The sequence below is a fragment of the Helicoverpa zea genome, chromosome 10 (assembly GCF_022581195.2).
Source record: "Helicoverpa zea isolate HzStark_Cry1AcR chromosome 10, ilHelZeax1.1, whole genome shotgun sequence".
In the NCBI taxonomy this organism is placed as follows: domain Eukaryota; kingdom Metazoa; phylum Arthropoda; class Insecta; order Lepidoptera; family Noctuidae; genus Helicoverpa; species Helicoverpa zea.
Window position 1 is genome coordinate 7,507,399 of NC_061461.1, and position 24,159 is coordinate 7,531,557.

The following is a 24,159-nucleotide window of genomic DNA, read 5'->3' on the forward strand; positions in this document are numbered from 1 at the left end:
ATTGAGAGTGGAATAGGTCAAGTGGAGCAGTCGCTCCTTGTAAAAACACTGGTACCTACGCAGTTGCATTTGGTTAGACTGGAAGCCGACCCCAACATAGTTGGGAAAAGCCTCTGAAGAATAGATGAAGATGATGAAACTATAATTTTGCTTTGTTTTTGACGATTAAAAAAAAGGCTTGGAGGACGATGATGCTACTACTTTCTGTTATACCAATACAATCCCGGGACTATCCCGGGATCCCGGTATTATCTGTTGCTAATCCCGAAATCCCGAGACTAGAAAAATTGACCGGGATCTAATACTGTAATTGTGATACACAGTTCTTTCGGGATGCAGGAAACAGATATCAGGACATACATTGGTTAAAATATAAAAAAAAGATAACCTAGAAAATTATTTAATACTTGCAACTTAAAAAGAATATTTATAAAAGGTTTGGACACAAGCAATTTATTATTTTCTGTGATCGTCACAGAATTTCATTTCTAAGTAGGTGCAGTTGAGACTTACTTCTGTAAAAGTTAAATTTGCATTCACTCTTTAATTTACGCATGTGTAGAGTGAGGTAGATTGACAAGAAAAACGTACACAAGTATAGTACAAAAAACTTAATTTCATCATTAGTTATTTCTTCATTGAGATCGTTGAATTTTCTAGTGTTATTTAACTTAAAACTTAGTCATGAAAAACAGTAGAAATAAAATATTACGTTTTGTGAAAAACAAGTAAATGTGTCTAGTCTCAAACACGTTGCTTTTAAGTATATTGGCTTTTTTTTTGTAAGCAGCGTATAATTTAAATATCACTATCAATCATTTCAAATATTATATTTAATTCAAGGTTCAAGTATACAAAAAAAGGTTTTTTTTTTATAAAATAAATGCAATACTGGAATAACTTGTTCTTTTAAGTCTTATGTACATACATTTTTTATATTAAAAGTATAAAACACTTAAAATAATCTCCAACACACTACTTATTAACAAACTTCGTTAGGGTGCGTCCACATCTGGCGAATGCGCCGCGAATGCGCAGCACGCGAGCCGATCGCGAGCTGTTCGCGAGCTGCGCGCGTGCATTTTTGTTCGTGCGCCGCTTCTGCGCCGCCCGCGCGCAGCTCGCGCGCGACCTAAGCGCCGCACGCGAGCGGCGCGCAGGCGGCGCGCGACGTCTGCCATCTTCGATAGTACTGAGCCAATATACGGAACTGTAAGGGCGAGAACTGATTGCGCGCAGATCGCGCGCCGCTCGCGCGCTCTATACGAGCCTTGCGTGAGTTGCGCTAAAGAGGCGCACCGAACTATTGCAGTGACTGCACGCGCGCAGCTCGCGGACAGCTCGCGATCGGCTCGCGTGCTGCGCATTCGCGGCGCATTCGCCAGATGTGGACGCACCCTAACATATTAACATGCATCGTGCAAACTAATGACTTTTATAAATTCACCTATTACAATAATTCATACAAAAACAAGCTATCATTTACAATGTCATAATGATATGTTATTTTTGTGTTAATTCTGACAAGGTGTTTAAAATATTATTCAATTTATTAAATCTGCAGTTCAATCAATTTCAAACTTATTTTTTAATTTTCTTATGAATTTAGATGATTCCTTTTAATTTATGACCACAATTTGTGAATCCAAACGATCTAAAAAAATAGGTATGTATGTGACGCATTTAGCTGGCTTTTTTATTTCGCAATTCATTATGATTAGGTCAAGGTTCCCAGACGTAATGAGTCTTTGTCAGACTGCGACAAAAAAGAGGTTCAAATGATATGTACAAGGACACTTAGCATGCTAGACATAGTTCCTATTCCGGACACACGATTAATTAAAGTACATTATTTCTTCTGCCGCAATAACTAACAATTAATTTTCTTATTTTTTGTTGTGGAACTTGATAAATTCTTCGACAGAAGCGAATACGTCGTCAGCTAAAACCTTCGGAGTGTGTAGGGCGGCAAAGTGTCCTCCGAAATCGAAAGATGTAGATCTCAATAAGTTCTGGAACTTGTCTCTTAATATCCAGTCTGGTTGATAGGAAACTTCGTATAAGAACTTTATGGCTGCCGTTGGTACTGCAGTCGGTATGCTGAAATAGAATTCAGAGATTAGTGTTGGTAGTACGGTAGATTCACCAGAGTCATTTGTTTGAAATTAGCTGACAATATAGACAGACACTTAATTCGTTAATTTATTAGGTAATTTGTATCCTAATAGCGAGATTTCTCCTAAATTGTTCGCGGACTTTGTGTAGGTACGCGTCGGCGCTAGTCAACGGTTAGCATCTGTACAAAGGTTGCAATTTAGGCACTCAGTTTGTTGCTGCTTGCTAGAGCGAGTAGAACATTTATATGCGTCACATTGCCGCACGCGGGAATTTCGCGTTAGCAAGAACTTGAGAGTTTTCATATTCATTTCCGAACAACCAAAGTCTATTCTAGTTAAGACGATAATTCTTCTCTGTACTCACTTTGCAACAATACTGATATCGGGATGGTAAAATCCTTCTGCATAGAGTCTCGAAGAGGTGACGATGCATTCGTTCACCCAAGTGATGGTCACTGTGTCCAACACGTCATCGATGTCGAGATTTTCCAAACCTCCGTGAGGTGTGTCCAACTGGTCCCTGTTACTGCAGATGGCTATCTTTTCCATCATATAAGCTGCTAAGCCCGCTGGAGAGTCGGTGAGGGCAACTCCTGAAAAAGGCAATAATATTAAGCGGTATTTCGTCAAAAAGCGCAAGTCATTCATGAATAGAAAAATAGTACGTGTTCAAATTCTCAAAGGTTGTTAATGTAATACACAAACAGATACATGATTTTAGCTCATGATTCTAAATATATAACAAGATTTGTTATATTTTCCACTTTATCAAATCTTGGTTAAATTATCACGTTCATGCCAAGTCTATTTGTCCCGAATTTAATATGAAGAATAAAATCCATAAAATATATAGGTAGTGTAGGTAACATCTAAATTATGTAATTATAAAAGGCTGCCATGTCAACATGATATTACGTGTCTTTTGCTGTTTAAACATACATGTGTAGCGTTATCCGAGGTCATTGCCAAGGTCTGTTCTGTTTATTTAAAACAACGTTTGGTCGACGCATAAACTTCAATCAAATACACCTGTTTCATGTAAAACTAGATTCTTTCTAGATTTTTTAAACTACAGCTATCTTGCGATAAACATTTCTATAATAATTCACTTACCTATAGTATCAGGTTTAGTCGATTGAATGTGGAAATATCCACTTTCTCTCATGAGGTACGTGAAATGCTTTTTCAAGGGGTACACCCTTTCTGGGTGATCGGAGTCCACGAGGTTCGGGGCTAGGGATCCTATGAATAACTTCAGATAACTGATGGCTCTTGAAGACAGTGGCATGTTGCAGTGGTATCTGGAAAATAATGGATGAAATTGAGTAAATCAAAGATGAATTAGTAATTTTCTTAGTTGTTGTTTTCTCTTTGTTAACATATTTTTGTTACATTTAATTTCGGTGAAAATTCATTTCAAAATAAATTAGTTTTTTTTTCAAAGATATCGTCATGAAGTAGTAAATAACAGAAAAAATAATCTTAAATTGCTTATTTTTGTTTTTTGATAAAAGAGCTAATGCGCTTTCTGCTGCTAAAAAAAATCCCAGCACGTGTATGGTATATTAAAGATATGGTATAGATAGAAAACTGATGGATAGGTATAATTTTGCTCATATCTCCGATAACGATATTTAGAAAGTTAACCTTTGGAGTATGTACGTAATAGGCCTGCGGTTTAGTCCCTACAAAATATTTATATTATGAAATAGTAGTTCTTTATCATATAAGCAAGATATATGGCATAACAACAGGTTCGATTAGATATTAATCTATTTTGATATCGTTTTCAATAAATTATGGAGTTAGGTGTAACTTTGCTAAAATCCATGACATTATATTTTTTTAACATTTACCGTTTTCAATATATCCTATAACTAACGACCCGCCCCGGCTTCGCAGGGGATAACAGTATTTCCCCACTATTTAATGAATGCTATTATACATGTAAACCTTCCTCTTGAAACAGTCTATCTGATAAGAAAAACCGTATGAAAATCGGTTGCGAAGTTTTGAAGATCTAAGCGTACCAAGGGACACAGGGACTGAAAAAGCGACTTTGTTTTATACTATGTAGTGATATTGTTGGTTATTTCTATTACATATGTGAAAGGGCCTTACCCTAATACATTCTCAGGGAACAGTGTTGTCATATGCGTAGCGGCTTGTGAACCCCAATCTCCGGCTTGAACATAGTACTTTTCAAAACCAAGGCGTAACATAAGATTCCGCATCATTATTCCAATCTGCAGTGGGTTCAGTCCTGGCTTGTTTGTACCCTGAAAGCAAAGCATGATAAGATTAAAAGAATTGACAAAAAATACACGTGCTTGTATTCTGATAATAATGCACCAACACAGTTCTATTTATATCTAAATACAGAAATCATGATTTTCGTTTCTAGCGAATGAAAACCTGGAGAGTATTTTTTATTTATTCCAAAATTTTGTAGGCTTTGTTTTGTAAAAAGATAAAGATCCATTTCTTTTTGAAGTACCTAAAAAAATTAAGTTATGCAGTATGCCGATTTTCAAAACATATGCTATTGATTTAATATATCTACTGTTTCATTAGACAAAAGCACAATGATTTAATTAGCTATACATATAATACATTTTAAATAAATCAGACATTACATAATTGTAATATCCGGTGTTTCAATAAAAGATGTAGGTAAGGTACATAGACTCTCTTGTACTAAAATTGCTATAAAATACCAGAATCAAACAATTTTGACAATGTGTCATCTATAAACTATCATTTTATTTATTTATAACTCACTACTTTAAATACTATAGGATATGTAAGTGAGGCACCTACGTAATATACAATAATGTTTTCTTATTGAGGTCAGGCTCGCGAACTTTTAACGCTTCCTGTGTCAAAATATCGAATTACCATGTGTGTGTAAATTTGACCATTCCATTTGGAGCAGCAGACTTATTATGTTCTTTATTTAGTTACATTTGCAAAATCCGTTAAAATCTTTAAATAAATGAAAACTTGTTTACGTAAATTTTCCTTTGTGTGAGAGATGTCGGTCGAGATAGGTAATTAAATATGTATGTACATACTTCTTGCATATATACCTACATCATACAAATAAATCAGGCACATTGTTACAACTTGTCGTTTTTGTGTTACTTTCTTACCTCGGAAAACCCGTAGCCGGGCAAGTCTGCCGCGATCACTTCAAAAACAAACTTGTATCCGTCTTTGGGTGTCGTCAAAATTGGTATAATTTTATCGAACTCCTTAGACGAACTAGGCCATCCGTGCAAAAGCAGTATAGGCAACACTTCGATATCTTTGTTTACTTTAGGCTTTACATGGATGTAATGTAAATCTAATCCCTGAATCTTTGTTTTGAAATGAGGGAATCGATTCAACAATTCTGCCCTCTTTTTGAAGTCATATTTATCTGTCCAGTAGTTCAGTATTTTCTCCAAGTAATCAGTGTTCATACCGTACTCAGATTGTATGCCTTCCAGTGGTTTTGTAAACCTCCGCCTGTTTTTTAATCTTTGTTTCAAATCTTGGATCATCTGTAAAAAATACACAGAGAATATAAATTGTTCCGCAGTTGTAATAACATAATATTATTTTCCTCAATGTTGATGATGGTGTTCCAACATGTTATTATAATTTTACCTACATGTTGATTTGACAAATGAGCGGACATTATTAGAGACTAATTTGCAGCCAATGAAAAAATTATGAGTCATACAGGTGAGTTTCAAGGTCTATTACAGTAAATATAGTTTCGATATTTACCGTATCATTAAATTCGACTTTGAATGGCCTTATAGACTCGTCTTCCTTCTGAGGTCTTTTACCGGAGCCCCACCATCTTTGGACATCTATTTCTGGCGGGTCAGGCACTTTAGTTAACTTCATTACTATGTAAGCGCCTGCTAGGACCACAATCGCCGAAAATATAAGTAACTTCATCTGAAAATACAAAAAATTAAATTCATTCTTATGGGCCACAAAACGACATTCCTGTTTCACAGCGCAGAACAATCTATAGCTGTTTTAAATGTATGTTTTAAGGTATTATACATTTAACGTCAGTATTTCTGACATACTAAAATATAATGTGCAGGACTGGAAATCATAGTTCAAGTAGAGGAATATTTTTGTAAGTTGTCAGGTATTTTCACATGTATTTAGTAGTTATAATAAATTATTACTACTAATTACATGGGGTTGGTACTTTGTAATGTATATAATGAGAGACTAGATGGTCATTTGATAGGAATAGACAATAACCAACATTTTGAAATAGGTACATCATTATATTCTGAGCAAATGTAGGTAAGCGTATTTTTTTAAGAAAAAACTGTTAGACAAGCACTAACGACAAAATATTATAGTGATTAGCTTTTATCGTAATAATTGATTAATTTATAATCAGCGTTGAAATTATGATACCAAAAATAATTAGTGTATAAAACGGTACCGTTATGCCACCAATACCACCCAAAGCACTCTTTGAAAAAATAAATGTCTACTAACTAGGTACCTAAGAGGTATATTTGCACATCAAAAATGTTGTAGTTAGGGTTTATAAGCGTGTTATTCTGAGTTGTCATATTTGATAAATGATAAGTACATTACTTTGGTCATTGTAATTTTACTCTGGTTCCAATCGCCAATTTTTATAAACACTTTAAATAGGTAAAAATAGACAAAGACGTCTGTAGTGCTAAAAATAAACAACTTATGTAACATGGATAAAGATATTATACTTGCAAAATCGAATCAAGAAGTATAAATAGGCAGGTAAACATTTTGGCGCGAATTAAATTACATACCGAACCGGTTTATGCTTGTTTCAGATAATTGTACCATTATTGAGGTTCTATTTTCAGGTCCCATAAGAATTAAACCGGGCTAGCCTTCGGGAGAAATGAAAGCGGGCTAGCCCTACTTACATAAAAAAATATTTCACTTATATTACCCACATTGAGCAACAAATTATAAAAAAAAACTCACTTTTACGTTGATCGGAACACTCCTAAGTTTAAAACATACACTTCACGATTATACACAGTTCAATATAAAGTTCGGAGTAAAAACCACAGAAATCTTTTACATTTAACGCGAAACTTTAAAAAGAAAACGTGATAATTTGTTCGCACTTGGCACGTGTGGCGCCGGTGACCGCCGAAATGATATTGTGAATCTGTGATAATAATGCGTTCACCGCATGCCGGCGACCCGCGCGGCGACCGGCACACCCCCGGCCTTGACCTCATTAGGCCCTTATGACTACCTATCACATTTACGTTTTACTACATTATTTATACTCGAATGGATCGTACTGTTCAGTTTTCCTTTCAAAGTTAGCCTGAGTTTTGAATGAAGTCCTAGCAATGTTTGAGCACGGTAAGCTTCAAAAATTTATTGTTATGTTGCCAAAGTCTTAACTTCTTCCTGCCTTGTTCGTATTTTTATCTAGGGTCGTCGCAAAATGTATTCAGTTTCCATTTCTAGACAAGCGCTAAGGCGGCGCCAATACAATAAAATTGTCCAATCATTATCTAAGTATACTAAAACCAATGTAATGGGTCATAAAATAAGCGTGTTAATTACAGAACCTATTTGAAAAAATATTTCACTATTGGATAACTATTTCCGAGTAATATATATGTAGGCTATATTTTGTCCGGGCAAGGACAGAGGTTCACCCAGGGTGCGGATTAAACTGGGGGGAAACAGTAAAGAAGCTGTTTTCCCCCATTTTTTGTGGTCTTCGAATCACGCCTGAAAGGCTGGATCGATTCCGATAAATTCGTATAACTTATGACGAGCAGGTGCATTGACAGTCAGTTTTCTCGGTACGTCCATTATTGTAATATTACTAAATTACACACCAAATCGATGGACTAAGTATTTAATTATGTGGGTAACACACAAAAAAAACAACATTGCAAGCCTGATAAACTCTCAGTTAACTGATATCGAATAAAATATTTTTAAACCACTTCAGAAATAAGTAAAAAAATACGCTTCGTATGCTAAGAATTCTTATCTTGCTCAAGTTACCTACATAACTGTGGGAAATAGAATACTTTTGTTTGTTCGGGAAGTACTGCGGGAGTATCAAAACATTATTGTTAGGGCATAACTTTAGAACTCGTTTAACTTCTCTAGAATATTACATAGACTATACATACTATACCGACGTCGGAGTATTAATTAGAACATAATCTGACACAGACTAGAATTTTCGTTGCAATGGAGGTGGGGAGGTATAAATCATTGAGCCTTTAGTTACCAGATCGTTTTTAATGATCACGGATCTTCTTCATCTTTTCAGCCACAGGCTGTCTCATGTAATTTTGACATTCGAAAAGCGCTGTTGTAAGCCTTCTTTTAATAAATACCATTTCATTTGGACGTTCACTGTTACTTACATAATGTTAACATAGGCAAATATCATTATAGATTTTTAATCAGCCTGACTTCGTTTATGATCACAATTCAAAATTCAAAAAACTATATTCATTTTCAGATTCGTCCGATATTCCTGATCGGAGTACAATTCCCGCATTCTGAAGTCCTTGATGGCAATCTATCGAAGGAAAGCATGGATATGGTTCGGGATAGATACACCGATTGTGATGGTGCCGCGGAGATCGAACCCCGTGACCGAGCTCAAAATGCAATGCAGCTGTATGTTCATTCCCAGGCCGTGCCCGATAAGGTATTTAATTTTTTTTGTTGGTATATCATCAAATTACCCCTCCTACTGTGGGTGCAGCGTAAGAAACTGCCAGAATCTTATTGACTTAAACCCGCCATGTTCCTTCTTAAGACCCTTATATAGGTACGAGGACCACGGTAACTCTTTCGAGCAATCACGCAGCATATGGTATGTATCAGGTTTTGCTACGCTAAATTGAAGCTTGTTTCAAGGAGAAGTATGTTGGTAATTAAGAACAATGTCATAAAGGTCATGTTACGTAATAATAAATTGAATGGTTATAAGTACGGTATGCGCTGTAAAGGGGGAAATCTTTGTTGTCTTGACATTTTCAAATGATTTAGGTACCTATACCTAGGCAAATTAGTTTATTATACGCATGTGCTTGATAGTACCACCTTAGTCACATTGAACTTGTTCCTTGCCTTGCCTGTACAAACACTGAACTTGTTAATAAAATCTTCATAGTTTTAGCTGTGGTTTTAGTTAGTTCTCGAAAGTTTTATTTTAACTCTGAAGCGGATTATATGCCTAGAACTTAATTCTCGCCTTCTTTGTACCTAGCTTTATTTTTTGTCTTGATGTGTTCCTTAATGCAAAAGAGCATTTATTTATAAATATAATTTATACACGTTTTTATTCTCTAACAGATTTTTTAGGTATAATAAATTATAAATTGTAGTCGTTCTATGTTAATCGAGATGTTGCTTCAACGACCATGTAATTCATCTGCCTGTAGCACATTTTACGCAAATGGTGAAAAAATACGTGGCCCGACCATTGTTATGATTACCAGTAGAATTGTGGGTACCAGTAACTTGCCTCATCTAGCAATTGCCAGGATCGAGCCCTTTATGTTGAACGATATTCTCGGTGGACCAATCGATCGGGTCCATCGATCATACATATCTACATATAAGGTTAAGTAACGCTTGACGCCGTCGATCTCTTCCGTGTTTCGAAAGGCACGCTAAATTAGTGAGTCTCGGCTGTGGAAATGTACATCAATCATCAATAGCACATCGATTTTTTTTGCCTCCGGTGTGTATGCCGCTGTTACAGTTACAGCCTTTTTATCGTCCCACTGCTGGGCACAGGCCTCCTCTCACAGGGAGAAGGATTGAGCATTAATCACCACGCTTGCTCAATGCGGGTTGGTGATTTCAGACTATATAGTCCAGGTTTCCTCAAGATGTTTTCCTTCACCTTTTTTATCAGCCATTGGTGTCTAAGATATACTTAGAAAGTACATACAAACTTAGAAAAGTTGCATTGGTACTTGCCTGACCTGGATTCGAACCCGCGCCCTCACACTCGAGAGGTTGGTTCTTTGCCCACTAGGCCACCACGACTTCTAATTTAAAAAATGTATGCCGCTGTAATTCTAATTTAAAAAAAAAACTTGCTCGAAATCCTTGAGACAAAAACCGCCTAATCCATTTTTAGTACTGAAGAGAACATCTTAATATTTTTTCTGTGTATATTCGTTGCGGAATCGTTTACACGTGCCATTTTCGACACAGGGCGCTGACATCCATTCGATTGGCCGAATGTGGAAGATAATAAAAACTGTTTCCACGTGCAAAATATATTCCACTATGTTTTTTGGACTATGAACCCACCTACTAATTATCCATTTTAATCTGACGAAATCTTGTGAATCATACATGAAAGTGATTAGGAATGTGGGAAGAATAGGCATGTTAAATGTAAAATAATAAGTGGTCCGTCTTCTTTTCTCACAAAAACAACTAACGACGCAGATACAACACAATTGAATTTTGTGTCACGTCACTTCTGATACCTCTTACCGATCTTAGTAAATATTAATGGCCTTACTACAAAAACTTAAACTTCTGTTTTACACTTGTCTAAAAAAATTGTGGCTGCAAAATGAACCATATGTCAACGTCATAATTTGTCATTTTTTTAGACAAGTCTTAAACTGACGTTTAAAAGTTTGTTGGTAAGACGGTAAATGTTTTGTAAAAATAAAAAATACGTGTCCAATATTTTTTGCCAATTTAAAATGTGGACTATAGTTCGGCCATTCAGAGAATGCGTTCCTGACACGTCGCGATTGAACTGACGACGTAACTTTGCAATGGCGTTGCAGTTACGATAAAAATATTTTTGCTGGTTGTTTACCGTTTTAACAATTGAGGAGCATTAAAACAACATTATTATATCAATAATCAATGAATGTTATAATTTTGTGCCAAACTGAGTGTCAAATAACTTGGTAAACAATATTTTTCTAAATCTATACTGCGCTATTACAAGGTTATGTCAGCGGTTTATATTTTGTAGTGCTGTGCTAAAAATAACAGGCAAGTATCGTAATCTGTTCTTATACAGTTATAATATAAAATAATACGTTTTGATTTTCTTTTTAAGAATTGGAAAATAATGGACTATAAGACTTAATTATAACGTTTATGAAATATAAAAATAAAACTATGACCAAACCGCATTTTTATACTTAGATTAAAAATGGTAACCCCAAATGGCGTTATGGGCCGCCATTTTGTGACGCTAAAACAGTCGTCCGTTGTCGTTTCGTGCGCATAGACCACGTTTTTCAAGTGTTTTCGATCTGTTTTTATTTGATTACCCGGCTTTTGTTAGACCGAGATATCAGGATTGATTCTGTTATTGATAATAATATAATTATACATGTAGGCGAAGATGATGATGAAGACACCACCTCCTCAAGCAAATCGGAGTCTGATTAATATTCTGTTCGCACATTCAATTCAATGTACTTGTAACAAAGAATAAATAAAACAATTTTATTATATGAATATTACCTTTTTTTGGTTTCCACTTAAATAACTAAAATATAAAACAAATGATTCCGCCAATTTAAAACGAAAATAATCTTAAAATAATGCGGCGGTTCATTTTGAAGGAACGGTAACGAACTCAGTGTTATGTTGTGCCCATCACTAGTCGTGACTAACTGATAGGTGTCAGGAACGCATTCTCTGAACGGCCGAAGTATAGTGTTGCATATAATGGTACAACGAACCAAAATGTTTCTTGTCATTCAACTTGTTTGTTACCCATATGTTAACAAATATGTTTATAAGTCAATAGGCGTGATGACAGGGTTAAAAAGTAGTGATTCTAATTATACTTCGGCCGTTCAGAGAATGCGTTCCTGACACCTATCAGTTAGTCACGACTAGTGATGGGCACAACATAACACTGAGTTCGTTACCGTTCCTTCAAAATGAACCGCCGCATTATTTTAAGATTATTTTCGTTTTAAATTGGCGGAATCATTTGTTTTATATTTTAGTTATTTAAGTGGGAACCAAAAAAAGGTAATATTCATATAATAAAATTGTTTTATTTATTCTTTGTTACAAGTACATTGAATTGAATGTGCGAACAGAATATTAATCAGACTCCGATTTGCTTGAGGAGGTGGTGTCTTCATCATCATCTTCGCCTACATGTATAATTATATTATTATCAATAACAGAATCAATCCTGATATCTCGGTCTAACAAAAGCCGGGTAATCAAATAAAAACAGATCGAAAACACTTGAAAAACGTGGTCTATGCGCACGAAACGACAACGGACGACTGTTTTAGCGTCACAAAATGGCGGCCCATAACGCCATTTGGGGTTACCATTTTTAATCTAAGTATAAAAATGCGGTTTGGTCATAGTTTTATTTTTATATTTCATAAAAGTTATAATTAAGTCTTATAGTCCATTATTTTCCAATTCTTAAAAAGAAAATCAAAACGTATTATTTTATATTATAACTGTATAAGAACAGATTACGATACTTGCCTGTTATTTTTAGCACAGCACTACAAAATATAAACCGCTGACATAACCTTGTAATAGCGCAGTATAGATTTAGAAAAATATTGTTTACCAAGTTATTTGACACTCAGTTTGGCACAAAATTATAACATTCATTGATTATTGATATAATAATGTTGTTTTAATGCTCCTCAATTGTTAAAACGGTAAACAACCAGCAAAAATATTTTTATCGTAACTGCAACGCCATTGCAAAGTTACGTCGTCAGTTCAATCGCGACGTGTCAGGAACGCATTCTCTGAATGGCCGAACTATAGCAAGTTTCCCACAGTTTCATCCACGTCCCGGGATGTAGTCCCGTCCGTATGTCCCGTCCGTATCCAGATAAGATATAGCCTATGTTACTCGGGAATAGTATAGCATCCCAACAGTGAAATAATTTTTCAAATTGTTTCAATAGTTTCGGAACCTTTACACAAAAATTATTCCATTTCATTTTATTATATTAGTAAGTATAGAACGATTAGTACAGATTTACATATACACTGTTGACTGAACATCTGAACAGTACCTACCTTCCTTTTCCAGTCAGTGGCTGATTGCGTTGAAGCACTCATCGGCACCTACTTATTGAGCGGTGGACTGATAGGGGCCATCAAAGTCGTCGAGTGGATGAAGATCATACCCCCACAGGTACCTATGTTTATATTTATAAATACAGTCAAAACAGTTTATGGCGACATCATTTAGAATAACATACCGGTTACATAAGGTCCTGGCTGAATGCTATATACTATAACAACTATCGGTTTTTACGACTAAATATGAGTAGTCCCTTCGATGTCGTTATAACAGATTTTGACGAACAAAAAATGGTATTAAAAGGATTAATTGTCCCACTGCTGCAAATGTTTTTTGAAGAACATGTAGGTAGCTAAAAATAAAATTATCGCATAAACGATAAGTACATATTTAAATATTTATTGAACTGCTTGTCCCGAATTGAATTGAAATGAATTGTGTTGAATTACCTTGATTGTCAGTTCTCTGTTCATCTGAACTGTGCAATATTGTTAAACTGTAATGTTCTTAAAGGTTGATTCATTTAGATTTTTTTCATTAATATACATATTTTTTATGTACCATTTATGTACACAGTAAACACATGACAGAAGTATAAATAGTACAAAGGGTATAAATAGTACAACCCACTCCCATCCTTAAATCTTGACGTACTTGAAATTTTCGTTACTGTTCTATGGATACGTAGTCCCCAAACTTAAGTACATTGTCTTGTTCCAGGATGACTTTGCAGAGTATTTACACTTGAGAGTACCGACCGCCATTACAGATAAGAAAGCGACCGAGCAAGACATCGATTTCCTATTGAGCTATTGCAGAGATGATGTTGAGAAAATCTTAAACTACAAGTTTAATGACCCGTCTTTCCTATTGGAGGTAAATTATATTCATGAAACATTGTTTTTCTTTAAGCTACTTATTTCCTGAGACTAGCACTTCCCGCACCGGGATTAAAAGCTATTTTATTACTATCTCATTGTTAATTTGTTTTATCTCTGCCTAGCCTATCTCCAAGGGACCACTTATGTTCACGCCAAAAAGATTCAGCATTTTAACTTAAAACTTAACAAACGAACAAATAAACTCTCTTTCGCATTTATAACATTAATAAGGATTATTTTCTGCCACTCGTTTTTTTTCATCTAATTTATTATTTATCCTTTTTACAGGCATTATCGCATCCATCATATATTCGGAACCGACTGACTCGTTCCTACGAACGTATGGAGTTCCTAGGCGACGCCATTTTGGATTTCCTAATAACATCACACATTTTTGAACATTGCGGGGAATTGAAGCCTGGTGAAATGACCGACTTAAGATCAGCGCTAGTGAATAATGTCACTTTTGCCTCGTATGTGGTCAAACTTGGACTGCACAAGTAAGTATAGTTCAAAATAATTTGATGGCTCTCGTCAAACATAGTACATATTTCCTTACAGCGAGTCCAGCTATTTTCCAAGTTTGGCATGAAATGGAACCATATAAACAAAAGTTTTTGAGAGTGTGCAAGCGATATAGGAAAAAAACACCCCGATTTCAATTGAAATTTAGAATAAATACGAAAATATAAAAAGTGGTTGTTGAAAAATGTGTACGCGCTTAGGTATTTATTTACCGTTCTAATCTTCAGTTTGAGCCGGCAGCTTAATTTTTGGAGCGATTTATTTATATTCGAATATATAAATACAGTCGACTCTTGTTAATTCAAACCTGCGATATTTCGAACCTCTCGTTAATTCAAAGTTATCACGAGTTCCCTACAAAATCTCTTTATATTTCGAACTAAACCAATACATTTTTATGCACTTGGTAATTCGAACGAAAAAAGCATTGCTATATAACAAAACGACGCGTTAATTTGAATTCTTAGTCGTCCAACACTCGAGAATTCAAAGTTGCAGAGAGGAAGAGGCGGAAAGATTGTAAGTCAGAGTCAGAGAGCAGTCTGAGTAGCAGCAATCTGTTTTGAAGCAGTATGACGGAGCTGTTTCGAAAGATTAATTCATTCATATTATGAATACATAAGTATATGCACACAAATGTGTCTTTAAACTTTTGACATTTTTATAAAATAGCAATTAACAAATAATAATTGATCAACACTTAATAATTCGAAGTTTTATTTATTTTTTCTCACAAATTTCGAACCATTTAATATTTGAAAAACTCGATAATTCGTAATATTTTAAGAGTCCCTCGAGTTTCGAATTAACGAGAGTCGACTGTATTATGAATTATGAATTTTAGATGTTAATATAATACTGCCATGTACCTCTAGAATGAAGATACAAATTTATTCGACACCTATGCTGAAGGCAATAACTAACGGATTTAATATCGATCTTCAATAAATTAATCCGTTTATGTAAATGTGACTTTTTAATTTTGAACAACATTTTATACAGTCGGATTAATAATTCTTCCAAATAAGTAGGTATATTGATTGCAGACCACAAAATACTCATGGATCGCGCTTTTTCACATGCAACAAATTTTCTACTTTCTCCGTAGATTAAAACGAAATTTCCTCTCAATTAACCCGAACGCCTCGTTAGTTCGCTAGTAACCGATCGTTTTTAAAACGCCCAATTAACGTAATTGATCTAGAAAAAACCTTCTGAGTCAGGAGTCCTGACCTACCTGCCTTATTTCATGTCCTTTCATCTTTCCATTTTCCGTACTAATAGAAAACTTTTTAGAACAAACGTTATTTGACGTGACAAATTATACCTAATGTTGTGTTTCAGATTCCTTTGCTCCGAGCTAAACCCGACTTTAGACACGGCTATCATGACGTTCGTCGAGCATCAAATACAGAGGGACCACGAGATTGTTGAAGATGTACTCTATATGATGGACGAGGAAGAATGTAGTCTTGCGGAATATATTGAAGTGCCTAAGGTAACTACTAGTTTGTTTATAAAATACTATGGTCTATTTTTTGTCAGTCCATACCTGGAGAAAATATATACTGCCTATATTACTCAGGAACAGTGCAGCTTCCCAACAATGACGTTCAAACTTTGACGTTCGAAAAGTGCTGTTTTGCAGCCAAGTTTGAATAAATGAGTTTTGATTTTGATTTGATTTTAATGAAATAATTTAAAAAAACGGTAAAGTTAAAGTAGTTTCGGAGCCTTAAGAGTACAAAAAAAACCCTCTTTTTTATATTTGTATAGATTTAAGATTCAGTTACATGAAGGTCGGCTTCAGGTCTCTATGAAGGGGAAAACATTAAATGTCCCAATTTTAAATGGTTTTTAAAATGGAAAGTACTTCTTTCCAATTTTGCTTAGGTTGTCAATTTTATTAGCAACAGAAATTTCACACTATAAATACTCCTTGGACCATTTTCGATTTGTTGTTTGTTGGTAAAAATTGGCCCTTTTACACAGAACAATATTTTAAATTTTGCTTTATATACTGTAGGCAAGTGTTTTAATAATATGTTCTTAATACTTACCAGGTACTGAGTGACATATTCGAAGCGCTAGTGGGCGCGATATATTTGGACTGCGGCGGCGATCTACAAGTGGTATGGTCGGTAGTTTACCGCATAATGTGTAAGGAAATACATGACTTCTCGTGCCGTATACCGCAACAGCCCGTTAAAATATTGTACGAGAAAATACACGCGTGCCCCACTTTCAGGTGAGCTTAGCTTTTTTATTTTTTTATATTAGTGATTTTTCTGGATGGCTCCGGTTTCCCTTACATTAGTACAAATGAATGGGCTCTTGGTGGCCCTAGTAAGTAAAGAAGGAACAATTCGCTTCTAATATGCTTATGCTTCTAATATACATCTTAAATATTAGATTTGTATCGTATTTATTTATTTGAAATGATAACATAGCAAGTTACGATTTAAAACGACCGATAACATTTATCAGATAGGAATATTTTTTGCACTTGCGCCACGTGCATTTAAAATATGAAGTATGTGTATTCAATCAGACGTTACTTTGCGGAAATCCATGACAATTTAAATATTTCCAACCAATTGTTAAAATTAGATATAAAATAAATTTCTGACTGGAACTCTGATCTGTGGCCGTCGCCGTCACAGCAGGCACGTTACTCCTCCTCAGACACCTTTGGAATCCGCTATTTTTTAAAAAATTATGTCATTAATCCATCAAGAGCTTTGACAGACAGATGTATGAAGGAGCTACGGTAAGGCGCCTGAGCTACCTCTGTTATGGCATCCCACCTCGCTGGACATGCGTTTTGCTGAGCGTGGCCTTAACAAACAGTTCAAATTCAATAACTTAACAAATACTTTCATCTTTTCAGGAAACCAGAAGTCATCGATCCTGACATTCCAAAGATACGGATAGGGGTTACAATCACGAAGAATGACTGGCAACACACAGTCTATGGTATTGGTCGAAACAAGGCTCAAGCAAAACGGGCCGCCGCTAAAATGGCTCTTAAAGTCTTGGGTCTTTAAAAAGTTAAAAACTTTCTTTGGCAATACCTTTCTTTACAATATCACAACGTCTTTAATGTTAAAATAAATTTTTATATTATTTTTAAACGTTAGATATATTTTTTTTATATTTTATAGAATAAATGTTATATGTAAAATTTTATGTAACTAATCGAACACTCAATAGGTATATGTATTGAGGTATAGATATTGAGGTATAGGTATTGAGGGAATTGAAATGAATTGTTTCAAAGCGCAATTCTGAATTACAAATATGCTTGAAATATGGTTACAATTATAGGTCCTAAAATACAATTACGTTTCTTCATATCTTGCCTCATATTCAGCAGGCAAATAAAGGAACTAAAAGTTCGGGAAGAGGGTAGCTTTCAAATCGATTCAATGCTTTAGGAGCCTTTATAAACACAAAACAATTACCATAGATAAATAAATCGTAGTCAAGTTATAATCGGAATAGCTCTCCAATTATTAAAGGAACCAAAAATGTTTAGTACTATATATAGGTATGCCTAGGTAGAACAAGGAATGTGTGTTAAAAGTTAATTGATTACAGGGAATGTTCTTAAAAGTGGAGATAAAAATGATCGTGTATAAATGTACCTAAGGAAAAATTGCATGACTTTAAAAATTATATATTTGGTATGTTTCTTGGAGGAGGCTTTCACTCGTAGGGGTTCCATACAAACGTAATACTAAACTTGTGAAATAAATACTAAAAACTGGCCAAGTGCGGATTCGGAATCGCGCACGACGGGTTCCGTACGTACCATTATTTAGAAAATGAGCAAAAAAACACGGTTGTTGTATGTGTGTCCCCAAAATATTTTTTTTTATTTATTAAAATTTGAAAGCTTATTTTTTTTATAGCATAATAGAAATGTGTTTTATACTAAGCATTTATTTTGTCAAAAAATATAATGAAATTATAACTATTAGGTATAAGTCAATTAGCATCCATTAAATAAATGTATAAGTGTGGACATGATGCCAACTCTGGACTTTACTCTCCAAGTTTTTTTTAAATAGTATTTTCTGTTTTTTGAAAAAAACTAAAAAAAAAAAACTATTCGATTAAAATTGTAATTTGTGAGTAAAAACCTTGCGTTGGAAAGTAAAGTTATTACACTGTTGGCAGCATTGATTCTTGTATGATGAAATCTTCGTTTTGATTACTTCTGTGATTATCTGGCCCATTTTCACCGATAACATAAACGTCCGTTTTTTTTTTTTTTCAAATAACTGTTTAGGTTAACTTTGAAAATTGAACGTGAAAATTCATAATAAACGGTGAACTTAGACCAAGGATAAATAATTTGGAAATGGCAAAAAAAATATATAGATGAAACCTATCTGAAAAGGAAGAGAACGTACCTATCTATCTGGGAAAACGGGATCTCAATTGGGAAAGTGGATAAGGCGTAAAAATGAAGTTTTGCCGCAAATCTAAGTAAACCATTGTTGATATTCGATCCCTTCGCCTCGCTGTTTCATTTTACTCAAACTTTTGGTATATTCCCTCTTCCTTTTTCAATGAATTTCATAATTTTAACTTACGATAAAAAATTGTGTGAGAGCGTAGTCAAGACGAGCGCATACGCGATGATAAAATCTGCGAGCCCAAAATCTTTCGTAAAAAAGCTTTGTCGTGATACACAGGTACCTAGTTTATAGGATATGTGTGCTATGCATATGTTGATTGGCCGTAGATGGTCGGGCAACAGTATAAATTTAAAAAATGTAGGTATATAACTAGGTACTGTAATTCCTATAAACTTATTATTTTATCATTTTTTTTACTATAAATCTAAGGTACTTTATTTTTAGATCCTGCGTATTTACTACATCTGTATTTATTTAAACATCGAAATAAAAAGATGATAAAATATGGACGAGTTTTATTTTCAGCAGTTCGTGACGTGTGCGTTCGCGCAGCGGAATTTTGTTGAATTGAAAGATTTTAAGTATGCAGATAATTAGTGTAAGACGTCCTATAATTGTGTATGGTAAAAAAAATTGTGTAGAAATAAAATTGTGTAAAAATTGTGAGAAACTCGAACGAGTCGCGCCGCGGGAAGTCCCGCGGCGCCGCCGGCATCCGCGCGACTCTTTCGAGTTTCTCATGCGAAAATATACATTATAGTAATGGGAATAAAGTAAAAATTCAAATGACACTCAAACCGCGCTTCGCTTCGCTGCCCTTCGCCGCTCTTTTGGTGTGAATTGAGCCTAAAAGATAAAAATATAAACGTAAAATACACTAATTAGGTCTTAGTTCTTAAAGTATGCAGTTTGGGGTCTAGATTTTCACGTTTACACAAACCTTGTAAGTGTCTGCAACATGTTGCCAAGTATCAATGATGTTCCGTTAGTAATTTAAAAGTTATAGGATAATTTACCATGAATAGATCACTGTTTACAAAGCAGTCGAGTATCACGACGTTCTAAAGGAATTGCATGTTAAAATGTATGCCAATAATTTGTTTAATCATTCAACTATTCACTTGCAAAATTTCATGTAATTAAATTCAGTAATTAAAGAAAGACAATTATAATACTGACGAAGCATCGAAAACCTACATAATCCGACCAATTCGGATAGCCATAAAAAAGCGGCCGTGCAATATATTTAGGTAACATCCTAAAAGAACAATGTCAGGTTTCGGCCCACCCAATCAACTTTTAAAACTAAATTCTCACGAACACAAAGTTCATTACTACATCAATTTAAATATAAAATACTAACTTCTTATAAAATATTTAATTGTTATCTAGAACTTTTCCAAAAAAAAATATCATTAAATAAGTAGGGTAGGGGGGTAGCCATTGAACCACCAAAAGTTTGGAGATCTCTAGCGCGCTCATTTTTAGTCTAAGAAAATATTTTTGTCTCAAATGATAGGTTATTTAATAAGCTCAAATTGTGTTGAAATAAGTGGAAAACATTTGCTGTTGCCTGATTTATACATGTTTTTTTAAAACATGAGAAATGGTTCATAGCGTACTCCTAGGGGTACACAAAGAACCGGGGGGGTGGTATTAAATGAACCATGTGGTACACAATGAATCACGGTGATATAAAAAAAAACATTATCATTTGTTTTTAACGGGGTGTTATAAGTTTGACGTGTCTGTGTGTGTGTTTGTGTGTGTGTGTGTGTGTGTGTGTGTGTGTGTGTGTGTGTGTGTGTGTGTGTGTGTGTGTGTGTGTGTGTGTGTGTGTGTGTGTGTGTGTGTGTGTGTGTGTGTGTGTGTGTGTGTGTGTGTATGTGGCATCGTAGCTCCCAAACGGATGATCCGATTGTAATGCGTTTTTTTTTGTTTAAAAGGTATGTCAGTCAGTCGGGAGTGTTCTTAGCTATGTTTGGTGGAAATCGGTTCAGGTCTTCAAGGTCATCAGCTCGTTTGCTAGATGTGATAGGAATGTTACACGCTCAGTTTACTTGCAAGTATATGTTAATTTTAAAAATTAAAAATAAACTTATATATACAACTTAAAACTAATACATAGCATCAAAAAATTGCTCCTCATCGCTGTCACCGGGTAATGTACCCAGAAGGCTGGCAGCATTGCCACGTTGGATGGCAATGCTCAACCTCTGTGCGAAATAAAAGCCAGCCCTTGGGTCACGAGAAGTGTCAACAAGGCGCTTAGAAATTTCCTTTGCAAGCGCGTGAGCACTCGGACCCCACGGCCCGAGAGTTTCAACCCCAAACGGCTCAAACATGTAATTCCCGATAAGGCTACTATATTTGCGCCGTTTGAGGTCTTCTGCTTGTGAAGCGGCGGAGCCGACACAACACGCAGTTCTAGGAAGATGGGATGGCGCAAGAGTGTCGACGCAGGTCGCGTCCCACACTAAAGTCCTACCCATCTTCCACGGAAATAGCGACATGCCGTCTGGTCTCTTGCCATCGTCGCGTGCCAAACCATTTGGTTCAAGTACGGCTGGCACGCCGACGGCAACAAGAGCCCGACGGATCACGTCGTTGATATTCGCATGTCGTGGTATGCGGCCCACACTCCGGCTGCACGACAGGCCGTGGTGACCGAGGCTGTTGACAGCTTCCCCGCAGTGGCAGCGGTGAGGAGTGCAGCATGAAGCACCCAGACGCAGGCAGACAGCGAGTCTGAAAGTGGTGTCGTCAAACATGGTGCCTATGTTTGCCGACGGAAATGCGTGAAGCCAAAGACCTGACTCCCATTCACCCACAGCCAGTAGGCGTGCTCGCTCCGCAGAAGTAATTGACGTATCAATGAGATTTTTCCGTATTACTCTGCAGAGCGGCTCATCCCACTGTCTCTGGGAGGATGGGTTGGCGGGTAGATCGGTATTCGGGCATGTGACTTTCCAGGCATTAATAGCCTCCGCCAGGCATGGCACCTCAAAATTGATCAGTGTAATAGGTAGGATTTTCCTGATCAATTTGTCAGTGCCATGGACGGAGGAAATAAATGCCGGTAAACTAATACTGGAAATTTTGCGGACGCCAAGCCCTCCCATACGGATGGGAAGTGTAGCTTGAGACCAAGCTTTGTCGTCCAAGGCCACATTTAAAATTGATGAAAGTGTGTGTCGAATTATTTTATCAATTTGATCCAAAAGGTTGATGTGCTTCCATAAATGAGAAGCACGCAAGATGTAGGTTAATTTGGGGCCAAAGCAGCAGTATCGTAGGATGGTGATGGCTGAATGTATATTAATTTTGAATAACCTTTCCGAAATATCATTGAAATTTTGAATTTTGTTCTCAATAAAATCCGAAAATGACTCTTCTAGTACTGGTGACCCCAGGAGGCAAAGAGAACTTTTGTCTATTATTTTTATGCCATCGGCTACTGCGTTAAAATTTTGGAGTGTCGTCTGTCTGTCGGTTGTGTCAGATATAAATAGTTCGCATTTGGAAATGTTTAGGTCAAGGCCAATGTTATGGAGTTTGTCTCTTAGGAAAATGAAATCATTAAGTACGGTATCTCTGTTGCCTCCCAGGGTCCCATCGTCGAGATACCAGACGTTAAATTCAGAATTTAGTTGCCGAATTATTGGGTTAATTGCCAAACTAAAGATCACAGGCCCGAGGGGATCACCTTGTTGACAGCCAACAGCGGATTCTAATAGGTTGTCCCGATAAAGTAATTTGGTTGGATGTCTGTAGCACTGCCAGAGGAAACTAAAAATTTGGGGTATTTCTTTTTTGGCTTCTGCCAGCAAGGTGTCCCTGTTCACCGAGTTGAATGCGTTCTTAATGTCAACCTTCAAGATGACATCTCCGTTCCCATAATTTAGGTAGGTCGACAGGGCGTGTACGGCAGCCTCGCAGCCCCCTTTCGAGCCATAACCTAGCTGCAGGGGCTGAAATTTTTCCGAAACGTCCTCACTATAAAATTTACAGCAGATTTTGGCTGCCATACGACGATAAGTGGTCCCCACGGCAATTGGACGAATACCGCCATCCTTCTTGCGCAAAGCACAGAGGTTTGCTCCATACAAAACGTCTATGACGGTTTCGTCCACCTTGCCGGAGAGCATAAGGTTGGTCAGGGCCGTAAGCTCCTTCAAGAGCGACTCACCTGCTTCCCCGGCGCTTGGGCAGGTGAGATCCTTCAGGTGTTGCGGACTCAAGCCGTCGAGGCCGCCTGCGGAGCCGCTCCTGAAGGAGCCTATGGCTGTGACCAGGTGTCGACCTGAAATTGTGAGGGTATGTGCGTCTGAATCAGGAGGGTCGGGAAAAGAGAGGCCATCTGCTGGGGCTGGGTGTTTACTCTCCAGAGCGGAGAGCGTGTCTGGAGAACACGGAGCCACCACATCACTGCTAAAGAGAATTCTAGCAGCCCCCCGAATGTCACCCTCGCCTAGCTTTGATTCCACTAGGCGGGGTATATTAGAAATTCTTTGGGTCGGTAATTTGGTATCGAAATCTTCTTGGCCTAAACTTACGCAGTTGTCTTTAATTTGTTTTGTCAAGGACTTTTTGTTTGCCAAATTTTTCTGAACGTGTAAAACTCTATATGGGAAGGTGAGCAATTGCTCCCAAGCACGTTGCGAGTTCTCCCGTGCAGCCAGGCGAACACAACCTGCCAAGTGTTGAGCAACCAGGGGCCTGGCTCCACGGGGAACCCGCTTTAATACCGGAGTTGAGTTTTTTAATTTAGATAATTTTTGCCAGAAAGGATCGGTGGTTGGTGTCGGGTTTGTACATTACCCGGTGACAGCGATGAGGAGCAATTTTTTGATGCTATGTATTAGTTTTAAGTTGTATATATAAGTTTATTTTTAATTTTTAAAATTAATGTAAATATTATGTAAATATTTGAATAAAATCTTAGATACCCTTTTACAGTTAATAAAATCCAACTTTCAGAAAGTATATGTGGGATCTGAAATTTGAAACACTAATGTCTTTTGGAACCACTGAGCTGGTCTGCTGTTAGGGCACGAAGGTAGGAGACGTAACCCTGAACTGCCTTTTAGTAAACCCATCGAGTTTGGGCTCGTTGAATTTGTCTTGAC

At 36.4% G+C, this 24,159-nt stretch overlaps 2 protein-coding genes across 7 annotated transcripts in view; one reads left to right on the forward strand and one right to left on the reverse strand.

The window, feature by feature from the left end:
* LOC124634182 (endoribonuclease Dicer) overlaps positions 1 to 19,533 on the forward strand; it is a 44,327-nt gene extending 24,794 nt beyond the window's left edge. For all 6 annotated transcript variants that reach the window (XM_047169627.1, XM_047169629.1, XM_047169626.1 and 3 more), the window contains 7 exons: positions 8,638 to 8,829; positions 13,204 to 13,308; positions 13,918 to 14,073; positions 14,367 to 14,578; positions 15,948 to 16,101; positions 16,667 to 16,851; positions 17,494 to 19,533. In XM_047169627.1, the coding sequence (XP_047025583.1) occupies positions 8,638 to 8,829; positions 13,204 to 13,308; positions 13,918 to 14,073; positions 14,367 to 14,578; positions 15,948 to 16,101; positions 16,667 to 16,851; positions 17,494 to 17,650 (1,161 nt within the window). In that variant the 3' untranslated portion in view covers positions 17,651 to 19,533. The remainder of the gene's footprint in view (positions 1 to 8,637; positions 8,830 to 13,203; positions 13,309 to 13,917; positions 14,074 to 14,366; positions 14,579 to 15,947; positions 16,102 to 16,666; positions 16,852 to 17,493) is intronic.
* LOC124634183 (juvenile hormone epoxide hydrolase-like) lies at positions 385 to 7,314 on the reverse strand. The gene is made up of 8 exons (XM_047169633.1): positions 7,116 to 7,314; positions 5,892 to 6,068; positions 5,270 to 5,662; positions 4,239 to 4,396; positions 3,231 to 3,418; positions 2,482 to 2,710; positions 1,419 to 2,100; positions 385 to 1,007 (listed from the first exon to the last, which is right to left on the reverse strand). Exons 2-7 carry the CDS (start codon positions 6,066 to 6,068, stop codon positions 1,887 to 1,889), a joined length of 1,359 nt encoding a protein of 452 aa, XP_047025589.1. The 5' UTR covers positions 7,116 to 7,314; the 3' UTR covers positions 385 to 1,007; positions 1,419 to 1,886.
* Positions 19,534 to 24,159: the final 4,626 nt, after the last annotated feature.